At 34.4% G+C, this 19,951-nt stretch overlaps 2 protein-coding genes across 2 annotated transcripts in view; one reads left to right on the top strand and one right to left on the bottom strand.

Annotated features, from left to right (window-relative positions):
* The window catches only part of LOC106664853 (testisin-like), a 73,018-nt gene that overhangs the window by 8,398 nt on the left and 44,669 nt on the right, over nt 1-19,951 (bottom strand). The gene's annotated exons all lie outside the window — the stretch shown is intronic.
* LOC106664855 (ankyrin repeat domain-containing protein 29) overlaps nt 4,587-19,951 on the top strand; it is a 57,528-nt gene continuing 42,163 nt past the window's right edge. Inside the window, exon 1 of the mRNA XM_014390884.2 lies at nt 4,587-4,788. Coding sequence (XP_014246370.1) covers nt 4,777-4,788 — 12 coding nt within the window. The 5' untranslated portion in view covers nt 4,587-4,776. The remainder of the gene's footprint in view (nt 4,789-19,951) is intronic.

Below are 19,951 nucleotides of genomic sequence, written 5' to 3'. Positions count from 1 at the left end.
CGAAAAACATTAGACGCGACCGAACATTCATGCAAATACACCATAGAAGAAATATTTCAAGTTATTTTGTAAGCATATTTGTACTATACCTATTATTTCTGATACCTTTTTTAATAAAAAAAAAAATAAATATAGAATGTTGAAAATTTGTAAGAGAGTTCTTGCCAATGGGCCCCTACAAGCCAAGAAAAAATATTTTAATTAAATTATGTATACCTATTCTTCTAATTATGACTTTCTACCTTTGTTGCGCATATATTTCAAAGTTATTATGTATATAACAGTCAATTTGTGTTCGTTCTTTTAAACGAACATCAAAGAAGAATAAGCAGGATTGCATTACTTGACATTAAATGTAGGTCAAGTAGATAGTAAACAAAACACATGTTGTCCTCATTTTTTTCCAAAAAGCCCAAACATGGCGATAACTTTGAAACGTCTACACCCATCTGGTGGAAACTTTACAACAATTAAGAACTCTACTCTGTAGGAAATGGTATAAACGTCGTTTCCATCTAAATTAGAACTGGAGATGAAAAATAAAACGTTTGAGGTGTTTTTGTTGATTTCACCTTATTCGTCTCACTTGTAATGGTATAAAATCTATACATTGTTGACACAGGCTGAAAGACGAATAATCCAGCTTTTCATCGATGAACATAATTTGGATAAAGTCTGGGGAGGTTTTAAATTTTTTAGGGGAACACAAATCATCGTAGAAAAAATTGCCCAGGCCAAAAATGAGTTTCTTTTATTTGCAATGAATATCAGTATTCAATTTTTTTCTTTTTAAATAAAAGCGTTCAACACTTAGCGTTTTAATGCGCCTTAAACAGACCAGAGATTTATATAATTTTGCCTTTTGGCGAATTAAAACTCATATGATTTATTTACATATGTATGTTATAACGTGTTTTATTTGAGTATAAAATTAGGTATTTCCAAAACTTTACACTGTTACATATCCGATGAGAACTAAACTAATCATGATCCACTGACTGCGAGTGATGTGAGAAAAAGGACAAGTAGCAGCCCCCTTTTTAAAACTTTGGATAACGCCAATATCAAGTTTGTAGAAGATGGCGAATTTGAGGGTCATCCCGCAATCGGGCATTTCTTCGGCAACACCAAAAAATTTGTTCCCGCACATCAGAGGATTGCCGGCATCGCCTTTGCAGATGGCACCGTCTTTGTTGTCTGGTACTCCGAGGCAAACTGCACCTGCCTGATCGATTTTGAAAGCGCAAAACCCATTGCTGCACAGTCTGTCCTGACAATCCTTCAACTCTATGAACTGCATTGCTCTTTTGTTCAAATAGAAAGGAAATAACCAGGGATTGCCTGTTTTGGGATCGTACTTCTTGGCTCCCCAGCCGTACGTGTAGCAATATTTCGTTCTACTCCCTTGAGCGTATTCGACGTTGTCGTAGAAACTCTTTAAGGCCACTTCGTATTCTTCCTGAGTTTTGGGCATTCCGGGGGCATAGTCGGGTCCGCCCCAGTCTGGAAAAGGCATCGACAATTCTAAATATCCCAAGCCGAATTTCCATATGCCCGTTTCTTCATCGATTTCACATCTATCATCCTTCCGGAAAGACTGGACATCTCTCAATCGCGATTCACGTTTTGTGTCCCATCTCTTTTCTCCAGCGACAACTATAAACTTACTGATTTCTAACAAACCAGCTTCTGTCGGTAAACCCATGACAACGCAGCTGCAACCTGTGATCCCGTGCTTCAACGTTATAAGAGTTACCCCGCAAAAATGTTTACGGTCTGCTTTTCTTTGCAAGCTGCCGACCATTGATACTTCTTTCGGTTGAGTTTCTATTCCGCCCGTTAGTCTTTTTCTCCTTATCAATGTTGATAATGGTGTAGAAGACATGTTCACATTCAACAGCGAGATGTTCGATTCTTTCTGCTCATCCACTATACTAAAAACCTCTTTGAACAATAAAAGTATACTTAATATTAAAAATTCCATTTTAATAAATTGAGAATTAAACCATGAGCCGAGAGGAAAATAATCACCTGTACATTTTTCAAAAATGCTGAGCAAATACATCCGTATGGCAAGATTGTTAATACCACGTATTGAAACCGTAATCAAGAACAAAATCTAATAAAAATAATTCACTTTCTTGAATCTTTGTGTTATTATTAAACTGCCGAACATAGTTAAGTTAAATTCGAGATAAATAATCAGGGATAGTCGCAAAATGCGTTGTCACAACAATCCATCATTGAAAGAGTGCTAGGTTCGAATCTCATAAGGCCCTGAATTCAAACGGGAAGTACTTAAAATACAAATGTACTTTTTGGTTCCTTTTTGAATGTAGAATCCACTGGCAAATTGGCAAAGGACTAATTTTTCCTATCTAATTAATTAGTTAGTATGCTTAATAAATCTTTACAGGAAATGATTTCTTTTTGTTGACAACATTGACCTGTCCAAGTGGACCAGTTTTATGCATATTTTAACTAGTGAACTGACGATACTGTCTGATGTTTTTCCCCATAAATTTGTTAATAATTGAATAATTAAATTAGAAATAAAATAATATCAAAATACCTGGGCGTTGATTGGGGAGAAAAACTAAAGGTAAGGAAAACAAATAGATGTACTTGTGCTGATATGCAAGTAGAATCTCAAAAACAAAATTTGTTGTGGGACCTAAGGCACTCCTAAAACTTTACAAAAGCGTGTATCTCAGTATAGTCTCTCATTGGTCAAATAGTCGGTCCAAAAATACAACGGAAGAAAAGCATTACTTTGAACAGCTAAAGCATGTAAACAAAAAGTATCGAAGTATCAACACAGGCACAGGATGCAGTAGGAGCAACACGATTTAGAGCTATAAGCAGCAAATCCTTTGAAATGACCTCTTTTACCATCAAATTAACCATTTTTTTCCGCATCAAATTGATTTTATAAAATTTGAAATTAACCTTTTCATATGCAAATTAACCGTTTTCCAGCATAGGATTAACTCTTTTAATTTCAAACTAACCCATTTTCCGTCAGAGTAGCCCTTAGCAATTAGCATCAAATTAACTCTTTTTAATTTCAAATTAATCTTTTTATTTCAAATTAACCCTTTTTCAAATCAAATTTACTATTTTCATTTAACATCAACCTTTTAATTCTAAATTAATTTTTTCCATCGGATAAACGCTTTTTTATTTCAAAGTAACTTTTTTTGCAAAAAACTAATCCTTTTTAATTACAAATTAATCTTTTAAAATTAAAATTAACCCTATTTCGTATCAAATTGTCATACTTAACCCTATTGACTTCAATTAATAAAATTACTATTATTATTATTTAATATTTATGAAAGGTGTTGGTCGAGATAAAAAAGTCAGCGTCACGAGCGGTATTCGAACCCACGACCTTCGGCTAAATACGCCGCTACTCTACCACTTGAGCTATCTTGACTTCGATCCGTCTCGGACACTAACATCCCATCTCAACCACACCTTTTCAATTTTCCCTCCTTTTTGCAATTTTTCAAATGTCGTGTAATCTATTGATTCTCGGCGAAAAATGAAATGGCCACGGAGAGCTTTCGTGAAGATATACTTCACTTAACTCATTAAATTCACTAGTTTTCGTGTTCCGCTTGACCAATTAATATTTTTCAATTAATTAAGGTTTTTAGTTTATATAAAAAAGTCAGCGTCACGAGCGGGATTCGAACCCACGATCTTCATCTAGATACGCCACTACTCTACCACTTGAGCTATAGATCCACTCGGACACTAACTTCCCATCTCAACCACACCTTTTGAATTTTCCCTCCTTTTTGCCATTTTTCAAATATCGTGTAATCTATTTGATTCTCGGCGACAAATGAAATGGCCCCGGAGAGCTATCGTGAAGATATACTTCAGTTTAATTATTAAATCCATTACAGTTCGTGGTCCGATTGACCAATTAACATTTTTCAATTAATTAATATTTATGAAAGGTATTGGTCGAGATATAAAAGTCAGCGTCACGAGCGGGATTCGAACCCACGACCTTCGGCTAACTCACGAACCCACGCCGCTACTCGACCACTATCGTGACCAATACCTTTCATAAATATTAATCAACTGAAAAATGTTAATTGGTCAATCGGCCCACTAACTGTAATGAATTAATTATTATACATATATAATAATAAATAATAATACAACAATAACTAAATTATTATTTAATCCACCTTGCTTATTCTTGACGAGTATACTTTGTTGGAATCAATGATATTTTTCAGATCTCGCTAACTGAAAAACCAAAATTATGAAACAAGGCGGAATTATTGATCTTTTGATCATATTTGTTATTTTGCTGTAAACGGTATTTTTCAATATATCCTGTATTTGGTTTTACTGAGGGACCACCTCCTCTAAATGATCAACAATATTTTATATTCCCCGCCTTTCATTATTGCGAAATTCGAAGTTTCGAGGTAAAGCGTATGTAAATTAATCAGGAGCACAAGATTACAAAGGGGGTTGTTACAGGACAGGGATAATATCGGGGATTGAAACGGAAGGCAGGCGTAGTAGGCCACCGGTCCTGGTGGGGACTCGGCCACCCCTCCCGCGGCGTTCACTTGATGCGACGCCGCGGACCCCACTTCAGCCAGTCTCCATCCACATGGCAAACTGTCGGTTTCGCTTTGTTTCCTTTTATTTTGACTTCCAACTTCGCCGTCTTCCGATCGCCATGCACTCTCGGACGTCTGGAAGGCTCGCACGCTAAACGACCACCCCCAAAACCGCCTCACGATGTCTATGAAGGTGAGTCCTAGCTTATAACGATTTTCACCCCTTTCAACCCTCCCGGCATTCCTGTTTCCCGCATTCTAGACCTTACTCTCTTCCTTTGTTACAAGTTTCTCCAATAAAAATAATTTATACTGGTCTATAAATCTATACAAGACACGCATAACGATTTGAAAGAAACTATCTTTATCTCCATTATATTTATAATATATAAAAACGTCATATTATCCCAAATTTGTTTTAAAGCAAATATTTACTAGATTACAGTTGCACTGTATTTTCCTATTTAACAACCTAGCTTCATCCTATCTTATCATAGTTTTGGCAAATCTGAATCAATACGTACATTTTAGTCCCTCTGGCCAGACGATGTCAACAAGCGTTCCAATTTATTCCAAGCTTCATGAATTACCAGGGAATGGCAACATATTTAACTTATTTATGAAGAGAATTAGAATAGTGTAAGTTGAGAAACAGGCTAAAGGGTTTGTTTCAGGCGAATTATTATGAAAAATAAATTACTTTTTTACAATGCACTATTTGTAATGCTAGCATGTTAGAATGTAATTTCAACAAAAATAAATCACAGTGCTTTTCACCATTCAGTAATATGTAAGGGTTGGTTACAAAAAAAGCAAAAGGCTGTGATTTGACAAAATGTGTTGAAACATAGCAGGAAACAACTTAAAAAAGTGGTGAATTGCACTTAATCTAGAACTAACACAAAATTAATACAATAAATAAAACTTTATTCTTATTTTGTTGTCCCATTTTATGATTATTTTGGCAAGTAACACTATATTGTGAATTTTTAAGCCCCATTGTCTAGACTAGGAGTCTGCAAACAATTTTAGAAAATGGCCAAATTGTAAAACAATCAGGCTAGTTGAAGACAAGGTTGAAACTTGAATATTTTTTTAATAGTTAAAGAAAAAGAGAAAACTAATTTTACTAAGGTAATATTTTTAAATGCAGTATATTTATACTTATTATTTCTGACATTTAATTTAATTTTTAATAAATATAGAACGTTAAAAATAATTTGTACGAGCGCCCATGCCAATGGACCCTAAGCGACGAGAAAAAATAAATGTATTTCAATTGAATTATTTATATTAAATTAATTACATTTTATATGATTTTCTATCGTTGTATTACATTTATTTCCACGTGAATAAATAGCAGTAGATTTTTTTTACGTAAGTTAAGAAAACAGAATTACAAACAAGTTACAAAAACTAAAGGGCACTTCTGCTTCCAGTAAAGTAGCCCCCCAAAAAAATTTGACTTTGGAAAACCAACTCGGATTCGTTATAAGTACCCTGTAAAGCCAATTGATACAAATTTTCGGCGTTCCACTAAAAAATGCATGTCATTTCGATTTTATCGAAATTCAACATTATTACAAAGGCTGGGAAGTACAATATTTCTTCTTTCAGGCTATGTCAACAATATTTTGAGTTTATGCCATTATCAGAGAGAAAAATAACAATGAAAACAATAAAAACTCATTAAAGGTTTTATATTCACCTTCGGTTCTAATTTATTTACATAGATAAAAAAGTATTTAAGGATAGAGCCAGTTTGATGGAAAAGAAAATACTCAGTTCACTCATCGCGCTTTCAGCTCAAACTCAAAAATCCTGGCAATCCGATTTTCTTTACAAGCTACAGACAGACTATCGTGGGTGGTTAGTTTCCAGGGGATCTTTCCCGCGTTTTAATCTTTTTGTTCTTATCAAAGATCTTTTAATGATAATTAATTTAATTTGGAATTAAAAAGAGTTCATTTGGTGCCAAAAAGGGTTAATTTGACGGGCAAAAGCTTTAAATATAAAAAAAGTTACATAAACCAAAAGACGCTTTGAGTAAAATAGGTTAAAAATTGTTTTTGAAAAAAAACAAAAAACAAATTCGGATAATTCGGATTCGTTGTTAGCACCCTATAAAAATATTGAATAAGAATATTCATTGCAAACAGAAAATATTCATTTTTGACTTGGACAGTTACGTTTTAGAGATTTCATAATGTTTGTAAAGTTTCCGCTAGATCGGTGGATTCGTTTCGAAGTTATCTTCATTTTCGAAAAAAAGGAGGCCAAAATGTTTCTCATTTATTTGCAGAGACGACGTTTGTACCGTTATTTGTAGTATATCAAGTTGCTTTAAACCCTTGTAAAGTTTCATGTGGATCGGTTTGGGCGTTTCAAAGTTTAACCATGATTGTGATTTTCGAAAAAAATCCGAGGCATAGGAATTCGAAAAATTTGACGAAACAATATTTTTTGACTTTTCCAAAACATAGTATCGGTTTTTGGGTGGTACAAAAAACTAATATCAATTTTGTTTCTTGCTAAAACAATATTTTAATCTATTGTAATGCTGCTCTACTAACCACTTCAGCTATCGTACAATAGTACCAGCGTATTGATCCGAAGGTCATGGGTTCGAATTCCACTCGTGACACTAGCTTTTTCATCTCAACCAAGTCCTTAGATTAAAAAGAATAATTAATTCTTTTACAATTGGCCAATTATGCCTACTAAAACCATGCATGGATTAGTCTGCTTTTCTACGGACGCTGTCATAAATTATGCATTTTAATATCAACGATACCCATAGCTTTGCCGTGGCTAGCTGCGAAGTATTGGGTTGTCCGGAAAATAATGCAGGATTTTGGTATTAAACAAAAAAAAAGAAACTAGTTACTTTAAAGCAATGTTCTTTAAAATAATTTCCCATACTCTCAATACATTTCTCCCAACGTGTTGGTAACTTATTAATTCCGTCTGAGTAGAATTCAGAAGTTTTAGAATTGATAAAGTCAATAAATGCATTTTCCAGTTCCGTTTGATTTTTGAATATTATGTGTTGTAAGTAGTGGTCCAGGTGTCTAAAAAAATGGTAGTCAGTAGGCGAGAGGTCCGGAGAGTAGGGTGGGTGAGGCAAAGTTTCATAGCCAAGCTCCAATAATTTTTGTGACGTTACACGTGACACATGTGGTCGAGCGTTGTCATGCAACAAAATGGGCCCTTTCCGATTGACCAAAGAGGGCTTCATTACTGCCAATTTCTGATGCATGGTATTAATTTGGTTACAGTATGATTCAGCATTGATGGTTTCGCCAGGATTTAAGAAGCTGTAGTGTATTAAACCAAATGAAGCCCACCATACCGTAACCATTACCTTTTTTTGATGAGTTGGGGGCTTTGGAAAATGTATTGGAGCTTCTCCTTTGTCGAGCCACTGTCCAGAATCCACTTTTCGTCACATGTAACAATTCTGGCCAGAAATGGGTCATTTTTGTTTCGACAAAGAAGTGATGCACAAACATCAAAGCGCTGATTTTTTTGGCGATCGTTTAATGAGTGTGGAACCCAATTTTCGAGTTTTTTCACTTTTCCAATCGCCTTGAGGTGGTCAGCGACGGTCGTTTTACTGACTTTGAGTTGCTCTGCAAGTTCTCGAACAGTTGTTTTGGGGTTTTCTTCCACCACTGATCGCAGAACATCATCATTAAGAGAGGAAGGCCTTCCACGACCTTCTTCATCTTCAAGGCTGAAATCTCCCTCCCGAAATTTTTTAAACCACCTTTGCACAGTGCACTCATTAACACAACCCTCGCCCCAGACTTGGTTAATGTTTCTAGCCGTTTGGGCTCCGCTTCGGCCGAGTTTAAACTCGTAAAAGAAAATCGTACGAAATTCTCGCTTTGACATTATAAGGATGACTGAATTATTTCCAAGTAGCGGAATGCTACAGAGGTAAACAAACAATATCATTTGGAAGAGGATTAATAAGTGTTGACATTCATACAAATGAGTAATCCTGTAAACGTAAACAGAATATTTTATATAGATTTTTTTTAATGAAAACTTAAAATCCTGCATTATTTTCCGGACAACCCAATACAATTTTGACCTAGCGATTAGCAAAACAGGTTAAAATATTTTTTAGCAAGAAATAAAACTGATATTCGCTTTCTCACTCCAAAACCCCTGAATACAAATTTTTTTGAAAAAAGTCCTCTTACATTTTTCGCCTTCGATTGTGTTTTCTAACACAAAATTATTATAATTATCAAACGATTCCATCAATCTATAGAAAAATTTTATATGAACCCTTGAGCCTTAAACTCGGCCTCCGTAAGTTAAACAGCGTTTTTTGTTTCAAATAGACTTCCACTTCTTCCAGAATCTATTTTCCGATCCATTTTTTCTCTTTTGGTAGTGTTACTTCTGCCCACAGCTCTAAATCAAGTTGTGTGGGCCATCCTGTGCCGGTGTTGATTCTTTGATAATTTTTGTTTATATCCTTTAGCTGTTCAAAGTAATGCTTTTCTTCGGCTTTGTTCCGTTGTATTTTTGGACCTACTATTTGAGGAGAGACTAAACGCGTTGAGATACACGCTTTTGTAAAGTTTTAGGAGTGCCTTAGGTCCCACACCCAATTTTGTTTTTGAGATTCTACTTACATATTAGCATAATTACATCTGTTTGTTTCCCTTTAGTTTTTCTCTCCACTCAACGCACAGGTATTGTGATATTATTTAGTTCTAATGTAATTATTCAATTATTAATAAAATTATGGGGTAAAACATCAAACAGTTCACAGTTTAAAATATGCATAAAACTGGTCCAATTGGTCAATGTTGCGAAACGTCAAAAAGAAATAATTTCCTGTGAAGATTTATTAAACATACTAACTAATTAATTATATAGGTAAAATTAGTCCTCGAACGCGTTAAGAAACAACATATATAAATTTTTTATACATGAAAATACGTTGACGAAAAAAAAAGCTGATTAATAGATGAATCAGTGTATCTTAAATAGTTATATGACTCTCCTTAAAAATATTGTTCGGTCTAAAAATTATATATTTAAAAAAATAATATATGCTGAGATTATTGAACCCCTTTGCCGCCATGGGTGGTTTATTCGTTATGCATTTATTCATGGAAGGAGCAGAAATGTGATGCATGGGTTGATTATGGATATTACACAAATCGTGGAACCTTAAAAAAATGGAAAATTTGATATTTACAAATAGACAAAGTCGTGCAATGTTGAAAATACGACAGTACGAAGTAAAATATAATCAATATAAAATAAATAGCAAAATGAAAATAAGGATTATTTCAACTCACACTATCTTTTAAGAAATTTTGATATACTAAATCTACTACCCCACGGAGAAATAGGGGCTATTGTTGGAGAGATATTGTGAAGTGGAACCTCTTGTTGGTAGTTATTTGGGTCCTGGACACGTAGGTCTCGAGGATAACAATAAAGCGGACAAGTCTTAAGAAAAAGTTATGCGAGGTTGTCACAATCTACAGCTAAAGCCTGCGTATGTCTCTGGCATGTAGAGAAACGATGGTGTATATGTCTCAGTTGAAGGGTTCCTTAGCTCGATATAGAGAGCGTGTAAGATATGAAAATTCTGATTTGTTACGAAACGGCTGTGCTATTGTACTTATAGATATCTCATTTTGTGTTTCCTTGTTTGTTGAGATTGTATTTATTAGCGTGAATATGTCCGGGGTGACCACCAAGGTCGGTAATGGAATGTCAACCGATCTACTTGAGTGAGAAACTAAGTGTACATATATAGCTTTAAAATGCTGGTTTAGAGGCTGATATAACCTAGCTGTTGACAGCCCCTGGTGCCATACTTAGGTGGCGGAACGGATAAGTCAGAGGTCTCACTCTAGACTGCCAACACCAGCGAGAAGTCTTAAAGTCGACATACACATATGTACAGAATTGAGCTCATATAAGCTTAAAGTACAAAACACATTGAATATTGTAAAGTCATTCTTATAAAAAAATAATCCAAGATAACTGACTATTCAGAGATAATAGAAGTATATCCTGAAACATTGTTCAACTCTTATCGGATCGATTAGACTTGCAGACAAATTGTGTGAGAGGATCAAATAATTGTTTGACTTTTGTACATGTTCAGATTATACATCTCATGCGTGTTCATGACAGTTGATGAGCGATGTGGGAAAGGGATTACGTTCCCCCAGATAGTATTTTCCGGACGCTCAAATTTTATTACGAATATTTTTAGGATATAATGTCCGATAGTGTTTAATTATTAATTCATTGTTCTACTTTCTTACGCAAGATTTATCATGATTATATTATCATGCATCAATTTTATTCCATCTAGGCAATCTGAGAAAATGGTTAAAAGGTAGGTTAAGGTTTTCAGTTAAGATAAAAAAGTCACGAGCGGGATTCGAACCCACGATCTTCGGCTAGGTAATTCAAAAGGTGGGGTTGAGATGGGAAGTTGGTGTCCGAGTGGATCGAGGTCACGATAGCTCAAGTGGTAGAGCAGCGGCGTATCTAGCCGAAGATCGTGGGTTCGAATCCCGCTCGTGCCATTGACTTTTTTATCTCAACTAAAAACCTTAATTAATTGTAAGATATTAATTAGTCAAGCGGATCACCAAATTAGTGAATTTATTTATAATTTAATTTGCATAATTATGCCCATATTTTTCGAATTTATCAAAACCGTCTTATATGTCATTAAATAGTAATCATCACCTAAAAGGTCAAACAGACGTAAGCCGAAATAATAACTTTGTCGTAAGTGATCCGTCATAACGAGGTTTTTTGATGACGGGGTGATTTTAAGATGATGAGAAACTGTTTATGGCATAGACATTCCAGGGCATCATCAGTTTGCTTGATTGCCTAATCCTCATGGTCCGTGACAAACCGACGGTGGATTCACTTTCGCTTAACCGCAGTAATATCTTCAATCCAGTGTTAATCTGTATTATTATAACAGTGAAATAAACACACTATTTAAAAAAAAATTAAACTGTACAAGAAGAATAATTGGAAACATTAGAAAGTCAATCTTTGAAAAAATATTTTTACAACAAAAACGGATAACCAATAAACTTGACGTAAATGTTATCGTTCAATAATTTCTTCCTTCCGTCAGTTTGCAATTATTTAATTCAACCCAGCGGCTTTCGTTAAAATGCTTCTAATTCTCAGGTTCGCCATCTTCAAATCATAATTCCTATTCAATCGGAATTGGCTCATTTGTTACTCAAGCAAAACAAAAATGGGGTAAAAGTTTTCAACTTCATTTTCGGAGATAGCGTTCTACAATAAAATTGTTCCGTTATATGCTTCAACGCCTAAACCAATTCAGCGGTTATGAAAACATATTTTACGTATAATGAAAATCTTCATAACGGTCGAGTATTATTTAGTCCAAGCTCTGCTTTGTCAAATTGTACGCTCGCTGCATGCTGATGGCCTTACATTCTATAGAACTTTCTTCGTTGATTAACCAGCCTTGTGCTGAGTTGCCTTATACGATGATGATACAGACTGACTTGACGCTCTATCCTCTGACAGTTCTTTTTGGAACATAATTGAGCTTTGAAATGCACACCAAAGGAGGACATTTTGAACATTTAATTTAGTTTGTTCAAGCTTTTGTATACTTTTAATACAATGAAATTTTTTTCAAAACAATGACTATTTTTTTTGAACCGTTTGTAATCTGTAGCAATTTAACGTTAATTTTGTATACAATTATTTTATGCTCATTAGTAGAGGCAACATTTCTATAATCGCCATATCTGTCACTATTTACAGAACCAAGGAAATCTTCTTTATACCTTACACAAGAACTTTTGAAACTCGTAAAAGTTTGTGACTCGGAAATCGTGAGATGCGGTCTGGTGTGATGTAGTTTCATAAAAACATTTTCTTTATCGTGCCAACTTTTCGATCTTTATTGAGATCATCTTCAGGGCCTGGGATTTACAAACATTGTTTACATTTAACAAATACATTTAGGATGNTCAAATTAAAAGAATTCTTTATTTCTAATATTTTATTTTATATAATTTTTAATTTTAACTGTAATTCGTTTTCATACAGTTTTTAAGAGTCGTTATTTTTCATTTAAAAAATTGTCAAATTAAAAGAAGCAGAATTTATTTGTATGTTTAAGGTCATATTTTTGTTTTTAATTGTAATAAATTTTTATATGATCTCCAAAGAGCTTAATTATTTTATATTAAAAAGGTTTTCTCAAATATACAGGAATTTTGCTTTCCTTTCTTCATTTCACCTCGGTTTTTAATGCTTTAAAGAAAGATCTAATTTGAAATTAAAATGGATTAATTTGATGTAAAAAAAGGATTAATTTACAGTGTACAGAAATGAGATAATTTCAAACTGAAAAGGGTTAATTTGGTGCACAAAAGAGTTGTTTTGAAATTAAAATGGTTAATTTGGCGAGGAAAAGCTACAAAATCGCATGTGCTTATTAAATGAGATGATCAAGCCGGTTACTCCTCGTAAGAGATTGATCACTGATGGTTTGTTCATTAAACTTAATAACTGAACCCTCTCAACTTGCCTGTGATGTTGAATGCTAATACTTTCCACGTCCTGATGATGAAGATTAACTTAAAAGCCTTGTTTTCTCAGAAATTATTCACTTTCAAATGCTGATACGTTGCCGGATAATTCATCCTATTTTGTCGAACTTTTTTCTCCATAGTGTGATGATGCTGGCTTTACGTACGTGTTATCTGTATTATTTTAATACCTCAATTTGTTGCGTTTACGTTACAATTTGGTGAAATTCCCCGTTTACTGATGATTAGATGATATAAAATCAATAACATCTGAGGATGCCGGCTGATGATGTGGCTGATTTGACAAAGGTTTATACTGTGACATGCTGAAAAAAATTTATTAAAAGACTTGTTTCGGCCAAATTTATCACTCCACTTCATGATACGTTTCCGGATGAATTATTTTGTCTACCTGCTTTGTCTCTTTATTGTGATGAAGTTGATTTTACAGATCGTGACTTCTGCATTATTTAGTTACTGTAATTTATTTAGGCTTAAGCTACATCTTAAATTTTTGTGTGATTCCGTGTCCTCTGATGATTAGAAGACGAAAAATCGCCAGTCTTACTCTTGGTAAGCTGATGATGCCGGATGAATTTAGTCCCTGCTATCCTTAGGATCCTTTGATCGCTGCTAGCTCTTTCATTAGAATCTACACTCACTCTCAATTCTTCTATATGTTAGATGATTCGACAAAGGTTTTGTACTCTCGACGTGTTGATGATGCAGGTTGAAAGATGTCATAATTCTTTTTTTCTATATTTTTCATCCTAACTTTTATATACTTGTTTAGTTTATTTATTGTGATGATACTGGTTTTACAGGTCTCTTCATGTGATCTGTACTATTTGCTTAATTTAATTTGCTTTCGCTTACGCTTGTGAATATGCTGGTTGACCTTATATACGATGATGATTGCTTATTTTTTCATTAAGTTCGACAATTTTTATACCCATCTATAAATTGAATAATAAATTATTTCCATTTACAACCAATTGTGATTATACTTCTAATCAATTGCCAGTTTTTGTTAAGCTGAATTTATTATCAAGTTTTGATCTGCTTTGTAGTTAGTTTTATATTTTCAGTTTGGTTGTGATGTCAAATCGACATACCTGACATGTATTCATAGCACCATTACAGTTAATTAGTTCTTAGTTAAAAAGTTTTTTTTTTTTGTACTATTGGACGGGGAGCATTTTGTACCAAGGTGAAGAAATCTCCCCTGCAGGAACCAGGTCAGCTCCGGGACAGGTTGAACAATAACAATAGTTTTTCTTTTTTTTGAAGTAGTAAAATTAGTTACCTCTCTGTCCGAAAAGAGGCAGTTATCTCTTTGGACAACGGTTTATTTAACACATAAAATGAGAAAGCGTTGGAATTTTAACTCGTGCCAACTTTCGCAGCTGGACTTTCCGGACTGACGACATCTTTCCGCACGACAGGATCTGTTTTATTCCCGTATTTTTAAAATTCAGCATGTCTTCGGAGGATAAGAACAGGATTTTACCAGGACGAGCCAATTATGGAATAAGAAAGGCTATTACTGTCGATAAATGGTTTAATGTTGTTTAATGATTGAGGATAATCTTGAATTTAATTTTCACTAAAGGTCAGCGTTTTAGGGCATGTTGCAATCCAGATTTTTTCCCCCCAATTAATCCAATCTTCGGTCAGCTGTTTATATTTTAAATAAATATTATTCTCTCTTTAGACGTCGCTGATTTTTATCTATGGAAAACTGATAAAATGAATCGTCCGGGCATGTTTACGATGGTTATCACGTGTACGATTTACGAGCTCATGCATATTAAAATATGTGTTAAAATGTCGCAGCTTCACGGCGTGTGAAATCTGTCACGGGCAGAACTAAAAAAATTTGAACCGCGGGCGTTCTTTTCAAAGGTCGTGGCACCTCCTCGCGTCCAAAGGTTTTAACCTTTCGAATGAAATAGGCAAGAAATTATGATTTATTGCCAATTAACATTTATCCAATGTATTCTGACAAAAAATAAAGGAATATAAAACAAGATCTGCCAATATTAATCGAGAGACACACCCAAGGGAATAAATAAAAAAAGAACTTTCATTTTTTAAAAAATTATAATTTTATAGTCGATTGTCATGGTTAAACAAGGAAAACATCTAAACCACTGTATTTTATGGGAAAAATCTGCATAATACTAATACAAAAAGTATAATTTGAAACAGAATTAAAACAAAAATTTATTCACAGTCTCTTCACATTTCTCTTACAAAGCGAGGTACATTATAATAAAAAGGTGAAACTAACGCTAATACGGAAATTAATTGTATATAAGAAAAATATATTAAAAAAACGGGTTTACGTTACAATGTTATGTAAAAACCTTTTTATTCGCAAATGTAATTCATTTCAAAATAAAAAGATTATAAAATGGATACACGAATAAAATAGGTTGCTTACAAAGAAGAGCCCATTCCTAGCAGTCTTTACATTATAGTTTTGTCATTGTTGTAAGTCCATTGTAACAATTGTCGATTAAGTAAAGTAAAAACAAACAAGGTTTACAATAGGATTCCTTTACAAAGCAAGGTTTCACGTGGCCATTCTTTAGAGGAACGCGACTTTACGTGACATTTGTGTAAAAAATTACAATGGTGTGCAATGAAAACAGAAGACTTTATATGATCATTTATCTGAATAAATTCTTTTAAAACAAAGTTTGGTGAGTTATTGAAAGAAAAGATAAAACGATAAAATAAAAGAAATTAATCATGAGACGGAAGGAAAAGATCACCGAGGAGAGGAAAAAGACTTTTGTAGATTTCATTTAAAAGAATGTAAAATGTCACGTGACATGCCCTTTAAAAAAAGATTTGCTATGATACTTTTGTTGTTTAACCCATTCAAAAACATAACAAACATCACGTAACGAGTCCTTGAAACAAAAAAGACCGTATATCATAATTGTTTTAGTTTCTGTTTAAACAAAAGTTTTATATGATCAGTTTTTGAAAAGAATGTCTTGTGATGATTTAATGATGATAAGCTCTAAAGAAAAATATTTTTGAAGATTCTCTTTGTTTAGATGTTCTAGATGTTTTTGTTTTAGTGTTTTATGAAATTTGATTATTCAACACAATTTGATATATAATTCAGTTCACAAGACGTTTACAAAAATGTTTTAACGTGTTGTGGGGTAGCCCAGCGGTTCCCAAACTTTTTTTGTTTCCGGCTTTTGTTTTCTTAATATATTACAATTTTTCCGCGGCGCCAAAGTAAAAATAATGGTCTATCTCATCGTGAACTTTATGATAATAATAGTAATTTATTTCCAATTCAGATAAGCATTGACATATCTAAACCTATTATTTTTTCTGCAATTGAATGTAATAAATAATCAAAATGACTGACTTTTTTGTGAAATAGAAAACCTTGTCTATTGAAAAGCGATTACGCTCTTAATAGCAAAAATATAAATGCAAATACTTTTCTGGACTATAATATAAAGTACATATTTGCAGCTGTCTCGTTAAATCCAGATTTAGATTGGGAGAAGGGGCTTAGTTTTCAGGGTTTTATGATGAGGTTTTAGTTTTTAGGTTTTTTATAATCTAAAAATAATAATATTTTTATAGAAAATTTTCGCGTCGCCCTTGTAGCACAGCTTAAATCACATGGAACGATCGTTAGGCCCTCGTGCAAATCTTGAAAAGCACAATTCGAAATCCATTGTAAATTGATAAACGATAATAACGATATTATCTATCCAATTGGGAGATTGATGCAATAAGTGGTTTAAACTAAGTTAATTAATCGTATACCTCCAGGGGGAACATTACACTTAAAGTTTCAAAACAAACTACCATGACCTGGGAAAGTTGAACATAAACTCACTTTTAAAAATCAAAAAGTCCAATTTAAAAAAAAATTCACCTATTTTGATCCTGTTACCTGTCGTAAATTTCGTTGCCGAGGTAAGGCCAAAACAATTTGCACCTTGACGATAAAACGGAAGGGCCGGCGGTAAAATTGCGTTACCAGGGCCGAGCAGCTGGTTTGCCTTAATGTATTTTCTAACTTGATAAATTAAGAACTTTGAACTCTTGACGACATGTGACGCAACCTCAACGTATATTAACTTTGTCTTAAGTTTCTAAAAGCGTTCAACTACTGGCATTGTTGTAAAATGCTTTGAGAGTGAAACCGTCAAACTAATAACAATATTACAGTGGCTGTAATTAGTTTGGTTTATTTTTTTGAAGTTCTTTTTGGAATTTGTTTCTGCCAACTAATATCTTTTATACATTTTTCAATTTAATGGCACCAGATCATATTTTTTTCTACGCCGTTACTACACTATTTGGACATGATTTATTTTTCAATCCTTACTTTCTAAGCTCTGTCTCTCCCTTTTGGAATAATCTTCCATTCTTTCGAATTCATTGTCAAATCGGCAATCTTAGGGTTATCCAATATTCATTCGATTGTGTTTCAACGGCAAATATTTTCTTTCTTCCATGGCCCGGAATCCGAACGGAATGCCCGGGATATGTAAATTTTCCCATTGTACTTTTTTCCAGATTTCATAATCACATTATGTCCTTTTGTATGAAGCTCATTAATAAGCTAGCCTTCCGCCTTTTTCCTCCTCTCTTTTCACTTATAAGAAACCTTTATTAAATGCAAACTTAAGTTATATCTATATTTAAGCATTTCCCTGCTTGCGTGCCGTTGTTTGCGTGAAGCTGAATACCCAATAGAAGATTGTATAAAGAAAACCGTGTCTTCGTTTGATCAGTAAAAAACCAAAAGAACTGGCAAACCGCGTTAGAAAGTAGATCCCAGTCTTGTCTATTCAAGTGGCTTGTTTAAATTAGACGGGATGGAATGATATACTAACTCCAGTTTTGAATTAATAGTTAGTCTATAAATAGTCATTACACGGCCTCGTGCTTGGGTATAGAAAGTTTGTCGATTAAACAGTTTGAACAGTCGCCCTCCTTCTTAGAACTGTTTGACTCGTTACCAAAAATGATTCCAATTAGCCAACTTCGGTTAGGTGGCAGTAAAGATGTTCTGATGATAATCGTGCAGAGTTGTTTAATACTTAAATTCCAAAAGTTGACAACCTAAGTAATTTGTTTCATCAATGCTGTTGTGCTATTTACTTAATGACACTGGACCCAAGAAACAACGGTGAGAGGAACGAGCTGCCACGACTGAATCGAACGTTTTCCGTCAAGGTAAAAATTAAGCTCGAACGTATATTTCCGAATTTATCACTTCCGCTGTTGGTTATGTGCCTTTTTGACCGTCTGTAAGTTGGCAGTTATATCAATACACACAAAAGACCATCGACATGAAGACTTGGTGATGAATTGCGCGCTGGCATGGTTCCTCGCCACATATAAAGATAGAGAGAGATGTGAATAAAGTTTATTCATATGTACCTATAGATTTTGTATCTCTATGTCACAAACACTCTCTCATCTCTCTCTCTCTCCCTCTCCCTCTCCCTCTCCCCCTCCCTCTCTCCCTCCCTCTCTCCCTCCCTCCCTCTATATCTCTCTCTCTCTATCTATCTATCTATCTCTATATCTATCTATCTCTATCTATCTATCTATCTCTATATCTATATCTATCTCTATCTATCTATCTTTATTTCTATTTCTAACTATATCTGTATATCTATCGATCAATTTATCTGTCTCTTCCTATATCTCTCACAAATATATTAATATATCACGAGATTAAGATTATGAATTCACAAATAAATACAGTTTCTCTTCTTCTTTTTATTCTTTCTCTCATCTATTTTCTTTACCGTCAACTCACGTTCTCTCACCCCTCTCCTCTCTCTCTCTCTCTCTCTCTCTCTCTCTCTCTCTCTCTCTCTCTCTCTCTCTCTCGTTCTCTCACCCCTCTCCTCTCTCTCACCCTCTCCCTCCCTCCCTCCCTCCCTCCCTCTCTCTCCCTCTCTCTCCCTCTCTCTCCCTCCCTCTCTCTCCCTCTCCCTCTCTCTCTCCCTCCCTCTCTCCCTCTCTCACTCCCTCCCTCTCCCTCTCTCTCTCTCTCTCTCTCTCTCTCTCTCTCTCTCTCTTTCTCTTTCTTTCTCTTTCAATTCTATCTATCAATTTATCTGCCTCTCTCTCTTCCTACATCTCTCACAAATGTATTAATATATCACGAATATAAGATTATTTACAAATATATGAAGTTTCTCTTCTTCTTTTTATTCCTTCTTTCATCTATTTTCTTTCACGTCAACTCACGTTCTCTTACCCCTCTCTCTACCTGTCTCCTCACTTTCTCTATCTCTCTTTTTGTCTGCCTGTCTGTCTCTCTCTCTCACTCTCTCTTTCTTCCTCTCACTCTCTCTCTCTTTCTCTCCCTCTCTATCTATCAAGTTTCCTCTCTCTATCTCTGTTTATTTCTAATTCTACCTATATCTGTATACCTATCTATCAATTTATGTCTCTCTCTCTTCCTATATCTATCACAAATATATTAATATATCACGAATATAAGATTATAAATTTACAAATAAATAAAGTTTCTCTTCTTATTTTTATTCCTTCTTTCATCTATTTTCTTTCATGTCAACCCACGTTCTATTACCCCTCACTCTACCTGTCTCCTCACTTTCTCTATCTCTCTTTTTTGTCTGTCTGTCTGTCTGTCTGTCTGTCTGTCTGTCTGTCTGTCTGTCTCTCTCTCTCTCTCTCTCTCTCTCTCTCTCTCTCACACTCCCACTCTCACTCTCACTCTCACTCTCACTC

Source organism: Cimex lectularius, unplaced genomic scaffold, assembly GCF_000648675.2.
Source record: "Cimex lectularius strain Harlan isolate CLEC.00 unplaced genomic scaffold, Clec_2.1 scaffold208, whole genome shotgun sequence".
Taxonomy (NCBI): Eukaryota; Metazoa; Arthropoda; class Insecta; order Hemiptera; family Cimicidae; genus Cimex; species Cimex lectularius.
The sequence above is the reverse complement of the archived record's forward strand: the minus strand, read 5'-3'. Positions and strand labels throughout refer to the sequence as shown.